At 33.9% G+C, this 9,374-nt stretch overlaps 2 protein-coding genes across 6 annotated transcripts; one reads left to right on the top strand and one right to left on the bottom strand.

The window, feature by feature from the left end:
• Positions 1-634: 634 nt before the first annotated feature.
• LPA2 (low psii accumulation2) lies at positions 635-1,608 on the bottom strand. Its single transcript, XM_016332613.3, has 2 exons — positions 1,200-1,608; positions 635-1,078 (listed from the first exon to the last, which is right to left on the bottom strand). Exons 1-2 carry the CDS (start codon positions 1,606-1,608, stop codon positions 933-935), a joined length of 555 nt encoding a protein of 184 aa, XP_016188099.1. The 3' UTR covers positions 635-932.
• A 74-nt stretch (positions 1,609-1,682) lies between these two features.
• Positions 1,683-8,358, top strand: LOC107629737 (signal recognition particle 14 kDa protein). 5 transcript variants are annotated; one of them, XR_001618025.3, is made up of 6 exons: positions 1,683-1,875; positions 2,140-2,233; positions 2,355-2,464; positions 4,280-4,436; positions 4,868-4,931; positions 8,291-8,358. XR_001618025.3 is itself a non-coding variant. In XM_016332618.3 (5 exons), the coding sequence occupies exons 1-4, from the start codon at positions 1,873-1,875 to the stop codon at positions 4,433-4,435; spliced, it is 363 nt and encodes a 120-aa protein (XP_016188104.1). In that variant the 5' UTR covers positions 1,683-1,872; the 3' UTR covers position 4,436; positions 4,868-5,069. The 5 variants fall into 5 exon arrangements, 4 of the variants coding, with proteins under 4 accessions (XP_016188104.1, XP_016188102.1, XP_088365544.1 ...); XM_016332618.3 differs by lacking the exon at positions 8,291-8,358 and having other exon boundaries at positions 4,868-5,069; XM_016332616.3 differs by lacking the exons at positions 4,868-4,931; positions 8,291-8,358 and adding an exon at positions 4,550-4,755.
• Positions 8,359-9,374: the final 1,016 nt, after the last annotated feature.

Below are 9,374 nucleotides of genomic sequence, written 5' to 3'. Positions count from 1 at the left end.
CTTCTTTTTATCATCTACATGACTACATCAAACCACCATTTACATTCTTCCAACACCATTCTTGACTAATAAAACTTTTCATCTCTTTATTTATGTTGTATTCTCTCCCTCTCTTTCCAAACATTTTTCTGCTCTGTGTTTCTATTTATGTTTCAACATTTCTGTCTTGGAATAGAAATCAAACGAAGCCTTTAAGGTTGGAAGTTCAAATCCCATCTTGGGAATGAAAAACACTCCATGGCTTAGTCGATCTGCCATGGATATTTTGATCTAGCAGTTAGCACAATTTCAAATATTGAAGTTTAGGAACCATGGTGAACCCATGTGATTCAACGTATTAGGGAACCATAAATCAGAACTGAAAGATCATTTAAGTAAAAATGGATGCCAAAAGTTCATATTTTAAGTGAGGAAAAGCGATGCCAACTACACCAACACCATCATCATCTAGTTAACTTGCAGCAAACTCTTAACTCCTTACATCACCAACCAAGCACCTAACAAATTAACTGACTAACTGTAACCACTTTAATTAATTCCTAACAGCCGACTGAGTCAGTTAGAGTTGCAGCTCTCAGCTCAATTTACTGCAGAGAATAAACCGATGGCTCAAAATTCAACACTGCAGCAAAGATGAATTTAATCTAGGCCATGGTGGAAGTCATGGTCTAGTTGTTGCTTTATACAGAATAAGGAGCAAAACAAACCAGAATTCTAATAAATGAAGAGATCTAAGTTAAGAATATTCAACATCCAAACAGCACCAAGTTAAAAAAGGGAACCAATTGCGGCTAAAAAGGGTGATGAAATTAATTACAACATAGTATGAGTGGCTTTCAAAAACCTCATTAAAACTTGGTGAGGATGGAAGCTTGGATTGTTGCATAGGGATCAAAGATGAGTGGCTCTTACTGCAATTTCCTTCTTGTCATTTATTTCTGTTGTGTGATATTCTCATTCTGCAGATATTTAAACACTCCATATGCAACTGCTCCCGCAACAAACAAGAAAACCGTAGGCGTGAAGGACGGATAAAGATACTTCACAAACAACTTGTCCCACTCTTCTGGCAGGAACCCTGTACATCAACATTGAGATCACATAATTATTAGACATACTATGTTTCAATTGTCTAACAATATTGATTCTGATTCCATATTAGAGTTAGAATTGACAAAGAAAAAAAAAAAGAAAGGTACCGGAAGCAGCAAGAGAGATGCCCTCAACAAGAATGACAAGACCAAAACCAAGCCAGGCTAGGATGAAAGCGCTTTCGTTCTTGCTCTGCTCCTTCGCCTCAGCTTTATCCTCTTGAGACACAAACGCCGGCTTTTCCAGTGGAGTCCTTCGAATTATGGAGGCTCTTTCTCTTCGACCCTTCTTCTGCTTCTTCTTACTGCTGCTTGTTGATACTGCTGCGGCACTCTCATTGGAATTCGATGACCCGAATCCTTTCTTGCTGGACGGAGACGGATCCTCAGAATCAGAAGCTTTCTGCGATCTGATTCTGAAGGTGTACTGGCTGGGACTGGGAAACAATGGAACATTGTGTGCATCTCCAACTTTGCCGCTGAAGAAGGAACATAAAAACTGGGATTGTAGCGCCATTTTCCCCCTTTTTGTTCGTTGGACGCTGTTTGAGTGTGATGCTCAGATCAAGTAACCATATCCACATGCTCTCTCTTCCACCTTCCTTAACGCTTCCTTTTTTTTTGTTTGCTTGAACTAGTGGGCCTTAGGCCCAATATAAATCCTAACGTAAATAAAAAAAATAAAAAAGGACGACTTGCTCTGATTCTGAAGGCAGCGACTGCGTTTTCATCTCCCACATCAGAAGCTCTCAGCTGCACTGCAACTTTGCAACCATCTGCCATGGTAATTCAATTCGATTCTTCGGATTTTAACGCATTCCTTGTGATCCGTTAACCATTCCCATTTCTGTTCCTATTCCACAATTGTGCACTTTTACTACTACCGTAATTGAAATTGTTACTATTATGATTATTATTATTATTTATTTAATTTTTAACCTTCTCTTCCAAAGTATGAAGTAGGATTCTGATTACAAAATCGGCATGGTATTATTGTGTTGTGTTGTTGTTTCATTCTAAGCCCTGCTATTTTGCATGTTTTTTCTAGGTTCTTCTACAGCTAGATCCGTTTCTCAATGAACTCACCAGCATGTTCGAGCGAAGCACTGAGGCGGGCTCTGTTTGGGTTACACTTAAACGATGTGTGTATGTGTGTATTAGTGTTGACTTTATGGCCTGATCAAATGCTTTAGGTTTTATTTTTTTGCAAAGTGAGTTCTAACTCCTTAGTCTTCTTGTTTATGTTCTTGGTGCGCCTTTTAGCATCCTTGAAGTCTAAAGCGGTTAGGAATAAAATGGCAACTGCTGGTGAAGCAATTGAGTATAGATGCCTTATCCGTGCCACCAATGGGAAAAAAACAATCTCTACTTCGGTACGTGTGTATCTTATATATTATGAGCTTATAATTCTCATTTCTCAGTGTGCTTTTAGGAGATTCATGTTAATTGGCAATTTTTGGGTAGTGCAAACTTATATCATAGATAATCTTGTGACTAGTTGTGGCATGATATTCGTCTCCCCCACTTGTAATGATTAAGGGCTCTCAGTTAGATCATACTGATTCTGAAATGGGGAAAGTGAAAGGAAGATAGTTGAAGCATCACACTACTAGTGTTTCTTCATTCAGTTATTCTCTTTTACTCTTTCTTTTCATGATCTCTTGATGGGCATGGTTTACAGTCTCGTGTCTTTAGGAATTACTCAAATTTTAAAACCCAATTCTTGTTTGATCATATTTACAGTCACAGAGATCTCAAATTTCATCTACCGTAATTGATTTTAAACCTGTAAATTTATAGAAATAACAAGTCTCTCAAGAGATACTAAACAATATTTGATGCCAAATTGACTCCCAAGAACAAAATAGTATTCAGCATGAATTGATCTAAACCAACTCAGTTGTATATGGACTTATGAAAATTATCTGACACATTTGTTATAAATATGTCAATGTTTCTTCCATCAGTTCTTTTCACTATTAATAACTTATTTTTTTCAATTGGAAAAATGAGTCGGAGGTGCTGTTGTGCCGGAAATTTCTTAGTTCTGAAACTTGTTTTATTTATTGCATTACTGCTTGCTTGTTTTTTTAACTAGAAACAAGTTGCTCTGCGAAATTCCAGGGACCAAGTTTTATGCACTCAGGTCAGGAATATCATATAGTAATTGAAATATTGAGATAAAAGCATCAACAACAACTACAAATTGTAATGCCTAATGATTTCGAATTATAAGTTATATTAGGACTATGAACCATGCTAGGTGTAAAAAAAAATTAGCCACCAAATCAGTCACTCATATAAAATGCATATTGGAATACAAAATACACCTTGAAAATGAATTAAACAATACATGTATTTATACACAAATACATAGTGGCTGATTTTTGGCATACATATAACATTTTTGTAGCATTATAAGTTATATTCCTTTATGTTGAAATGGCTGTAGAATCAAGTTAGGAACATATTTATAAGTGATGCTGTGTTATAGTTAGTAGGCTAATCACACTAGGCCTCCTCACTTACACACTAACATTATAAGATTTAATGGTGTCGTTTGATCCATGTAACCGACTCCACTTAGTGGGATAAGGCTTTGTTGTTGTTGTTGTTGTTGTTGTTGTTAACCAACCAATTCAACAATGCTAAACACAAGATACTTCATTCAAGTTACAGCACAAGCACACACACTCTTCACATTGCCTAGAACCCAATCCCATGTAATTAGTTAAAATTAAACACTGATGGAGCATCTATAGGGTGTCCAGGAACAGCTGCCTGTGGGGGCATTACGAGTGACTCTGCTGGAAAGTGGGTAATGAGATTGCAAAGGTGAGGATTTGTGAGGCTTATTGAATTATTTTGGCAAATTTTCTACGGTATTCAACTGCGCTGGAACAGAGGAACTGAGCATCTAATACTAGACAGAGGATTTTGGGGGGATTTTATTTGGTATTCATCTTGGTGTTTTGTCTTCCGTTAGACTTTTAAGCCCTATTCTCTAACCCTGAAAAGGGCTAATTTTTGGAGAACTTTTAGTTGGATATCACTTAAACAGCATGTGCCACCCAAACACCCAGAGAAAAAGAACGGTTTTTGCTAACTTTTATGTCAACTTATTTTCATGTGCACAGATGTTGTTTCCTTTACTCAATATTCAAAATTTCCCACCATTCATTAAATAGGTTGGAGCAAAGGATCACCAGCGCTTTCAAGCTTCATATGCAACTATATTGAAGGCTCACATGACTTCCCTGAAGAAGAGAGAAAGGAAGGAAAAGAAGAAATCCGCGGAGGCTGATAAGAGAGAAGGCACTTCAAAGAGGCCTAAGAAATCTTAAAGTAATCAACTTTTGATGCCTGAGCTTCTGCACAGACTTCATTTTTTGCTGACTTTATTTTCATCTGCAGGATGCTAGGTCCCCAGTTTTATTTTACTTCTTTTTTGTTAGTAGGCAAAGTGAGAAGTGAAGAGAAATAGGATGAGGAACAGGGAAAATGGGGTCGGGGAGGACTTTTTACATTCTAGAGCAATTTCGGGTTTTAAGGCATGTGATTGATCACATATATGCTTTCCTTAAATAGATGTTCATTGGTTAGCAATATCTCAGAATTTTGCATCAATCCCCTTGAAGATTATAAATTGAATCTGTAGATTATATTTATTTTCCCCAATATATTTTCTGAGTTAATATTTGTTGACACGAACTCATTGATCATTATTGGATTTGGAAAATTGGAATGAGGGTTGAGGTAAGGTTGCTTGATTACAGGTATAATAGGTACTGTTTACCGCTACATGGCGTGGAGGGGCAATCCAAATAAGATAACTAAATGGTATGTGTCTTATTCATCATATATTCAATTTTGATCTAATATCAACGTGGATTAGCTTTATCTCCCAGCAAAGAATGTAAGTTCTATGATGAAATCTTTTATAGACATTAAGATAACAAAAGAGAAAGAAAAGAGACTAGATGTTTAGTCACCTAAATCCTACTGGATAATTTCAAGCAGCATTTCATTAGGCAAAGCTAGCTTTTTTGGCTTCCCACGGGTATTTTCCAGTCCGATAGGTTAAGAACTAATCTGTTGTTGATCACAAGTCTATTTAAGGGTTTGTCGTTAACCAATAAGTTGTTGCATGCATAAGGCGGAATTCAAACGGTATCAATGAATTGTTGCATGCATAAGGCGGAATTCAAACAGTAACATCCTACCACAGCCTTATGCTATAGTCGTAATTCTAAGAAGTACAGACACTTCGTTGAGTTGCCGTGTTTGTGTGGCAGACACATTTTGGATACGACACTTACCGGCACGCGTGTCTACTGTGTCCAACTGTATTTTAATAAAAAGTAAAAAAATTTTTTCTGGACACGCTTGGACACACCTAAATACCATCATGTATCAGCGTGTCCAATCTTATTCTTAATATATATTCTTGAAATAAATTTAAATATAATATATATTATTATTTATTAAAATAAAAAATTATTTTAAATATTTGATATAATTAAAATAAGATATTAAAAATAATTAAAAAATTAATTTGTATTTTAATATCAATAAAATATCAAAATATAATTACAATTTATCTAAAAAAATTTTTATATTTTATATGTATGTGTGTCCCGTGTCTTATAAGATTTTAAAATTTGCGTGTCGGCGTGTCCTGTGTCCGTGTCAGTGTCCATGCATCATAAGTCGTAAATAAGATGTGGTAGGACATTATGACACATAAAAGCAAAAATACATACATAGTATTTGAAAAATAATAATATCACTAGAAGCCTGTGAAAAAAGGATAAACAAAACGATGACCGTTATCACACTCGAAGTGTTAAAGTAAGAAAACGTATACAGAAAACCAAAGATATATATATATATATATAAAAGATCCAGAATAGATACATAATAAGAACTAGTCTCGACCTGCGAAGAAAAAAAAAAAGCCAGCTAGAACATAGTACAAACTAGAAGAGTACAAAAGACATCTTGTTTCTCCAAAATAAAACTTCTAAGAGGAGTATATAATACACTATTCAAAAGTGGAGAAATGTACTATATAAAACATAATAAACTCCAAAAGCTTAGTCTTTTTCGCTTTGCCAAAAAGAAATTCTGCACATTCAGCGAGGTGCGTCATTTCCTATATTTGTAAAACAAAAATTTTCACATCGGGTGAGAACTCGAAAGTTTCTAGTAGGATAATAATTCCAAATAAAGACTATATAAAAATTACATGAACCCACTAGACAATCCTAGTCTCCAAACTCACAAAGTTCAAATCTAGGATTCTTTCTAATCCAAATAGGGTGTATTCACTAAGACAACTCTTTCCAACACTTCTTGGCATCTTTAATATCCAATATCACAATTGACCAACTCAGTAATTTAGTATCCAATTTAGTAGTATCAAACACATTTAGTAATCAATGCAAGTTAAACACAATTGCAAAGCAAGTAATACAAATAACAGTTAATTAGAATAAGTAGTTAGGCAAACCAAAGACAATTAAGCACATTCAAACAATGACAATTAAATGTAATATGATGTATATCTATTCTACTAGTCGTGAGCTCACATGTCGGTTAAACTGCCAGAATCTGACACATCCAGTAGCTAACCTAGATATCGTCTCTCTTGTGTTAGTTGAGATATATTGCCTGGCACATTTCTGAGATATAGTGTCCAACACACTCTTGGGATATAGTGCCCGCCACACTTTAGGGATATAGTGCCCGACACACTCGTGGGATATAGTGCCCGCCACATTTCACACACCGAGATAATGTGGACGGGATGAAACCACCATCCCCACATAATACCACAACCACGAAACAATCGGGATGGAACCACCGTCCTTGTCCGGTGCAGGTCAATACGCAGGAGGGATAAGACCACCATCCTTACCAAATTAACCATTCAAACCACAATTAGTCGTAATCATTGTCTTTAATAAATTTCATAAGTTATTAAATTCGTTAACCCCAATTACGTATGAATTACTAAAATTCGTTTTCTCATGAATGGGATAGCACCACCTTCCTTACCGCGGGCGAGACAAGACCTCCATCCCCGCAACAATTTTCTCCGGTTAACTAAGTGTTTATTCGGAAATAAATTAATTTAATTCGTCATATCATTTCCCAGTGTATTCAAAGCTTAATTATCAGTTATTCAACTCCATATGGAGGTTAAAGGGGGTTACAACCACGCCGAAAAGGCAGAACAGCCACAAAAATAGGGTTATTTAACAAAACAGGGTGTATGCGCACGCACACCCCTGTGCACACGCATGGATCAGATTGCAATTCTTGTCGGGTGTGTACGCACCACCCCTATGCACACGCATGGATCAGATTGCAATTCTTGTCGGGTGTGTACGCACCACCCTATACCTATGCACCAACCTATGCGTACGCACAATACGCACAATGTCTCTTGGTGTGCGTACGCATGAGCTGAAACACTTGTTCTGTGTAGTACACACGCACACAGGCCAATTTTTTTGGTTTTTTTTGCAAACTATGCAATTTCAGTTTTTTGCACCAATTTTCAAACGCACATAACTTTTGTTACAAAATTTCATTTTTTTTTCTTAGACGGTTTTAAAGCTCTCATTGTTATATTTAATTTAGGATAAATTTTATCCAAATTCGAACTCCGAACACTAAATTATGACCCGTTGAAGTTGGTCAAAAATATATTTTTACACAATTTTCTGCTTAAGTGTAACTTTACCGATTCCCAATTTATTTCATTTTCAAAACTCAACATAAACCAATCTTTGACACTTTCTATACTTAGCTCAATCATATCCTAGCCAACATACATCACCCAACATCAAGCATGCCAACGCATAATTCATCTAATTAAAGCTTTCGGCCACAATCTCACTCAACAAATCATCAATAGACTTACTGAAATGCTTCCAATCATGGCTTCCGGACTAATTTTCATATCAATCGTCATAATAGGCAATCAAACCACAAATTTGCATCCAAACTCATTCATATATATACATATCATTATTCAAACCATCATCCAACCAATTAATCATACTAAACTATCAATAATTCACAACAATAGTTATTTTCATTCAATCCTATCCTAGGGCATTTAACTTATGTTTTCACATAATTTACATAATGCTTATCTGAAACAAAAATTCGTACCTTATTGACGACAGTTTTCAATCTTTGAATTTTCTCCTCAAAATGGACCCAAACCTCAACCAAAAGTTCCACAAGCAAGTCAAGCTCCAATTCCACAACAATCAACTTCACCCAAAAAATATATATGTGAAATATATGTGTAAATGTAAAATATATGTGAGTTTTTAATATTGTATTGTTTAAAATTAGGCAAAATCTATGGTGTAGATACCATAAATTATCTACACGTATAGAAACGTGTTATAATTTTTTTAGTGACACATAGTTCTATTTTTTCTTTTATCTTCTCCATGACAGTAATATTGCAAATTTCATATTTTTGTCCCTTTAAAAATGTATCATTAGTAGTATTATTAAATTAGTAATCAAGGAATTTTTGACCTAATATACTGGGCCAACTTTTTAATTATAGTTAAGCCCGTCGTTATGATTTAATTTTTTTTATTTTTTAAATAATGCAATATATTTTTATAAGTTACGCAACATGGTTTCTTTTTTTACCGTTATTTATTTTTTTCTTTTACAACATTGCTTCTTTCTTCTTTAACTTTTTTAATGATGGTAAATAAATTACAGAAAATTTTTATGTGATAGATCTTAACATAATTAATATTCATGGTTTTTTGGTCTTTAAATTTTTTGTTGAGTATAGGCTATAGATATTTTTAAATAATTTATTTATGAATTAAAATTTTATAAAAAAAATTAATATTTGTGATTTAAATCATATAAATAATTTTATCAAAATAATATTTTAAGCATACAATTTAGTATTTATTCATAAATATATATTTTTTATTTATATTTATCTTAATAATAGTATGTTCAAATAATATTTTAGTATTTATTCATAATTATGTATTTTTTTTTTCTTTTGCTTATACTATGTGTATAATAATGTGTTTAAATAATATTTAATAATATAAACAATTTATAATTCTATAAGAGAAAAATCAATTTTTTTTGGAAGTCATATATTTGGGTGTTTTTAGATCCAAATAAATATAAAAGAAATCAAATTTTATTATTTGTTTTACTATTATAGAATTTTTATTTTAATTTAAAATAATTCATTAAATTAATATAATTAAAATTAAT

The sequence above is a fragment of the Arachis ipaensis genome, chromosome B3, assembly GCF_059453495.1.
Source record: "Arachis ipaensis isolate K30076 ecotype BB chromosome B3, ASM5945349v1, whole genome shotgun sequence".
In the NCBI taxonomy this organism is placed as follows: domain Eukaryota; kingdom Viridiplantae; phylum Streptophyta; class Magnoliopsida; order Fabales; family Fabaceae; genus Arachis; species Arachis ipaensis.
Note: the sequence above shows the minus strand (reverse complement) of the source record. Positions and strands in the feature narration are given on the sequence as shown.

Coding starts and splice junctions, on each gene's coding strand:
- LPA2 (XM_016332613.3), bottom strand. CDS start 1,608: ATGGCGCTACAATCCCAGTTTTTATGTTCCTTCTTCAGCGGCAAAGTT. Junction 1,079..1,199: donor CATCTCTCTTGCTGCTTCCG/GTACCTTTCTTT, acceptor GTTGATGTACAG/GGTTCCTGCCAGAAGAGTGG.
- LOC107629737 (XM_016332618.3), top strand. Junction 2,234..2,354: donor TTGGGTTACACTTAAACGAT/GTGTGTATGTGT, acceptor TGCGCCTTTTAG/CATCCTTGAAGTCTAAAGCG. Junction 2,465..4,279: donor AAAAAACAATCTCTACTTCG/GTACGTGTGTAT, acceptor TTCATTAAATAG/GTTGGAGCAAAGGATCACCA.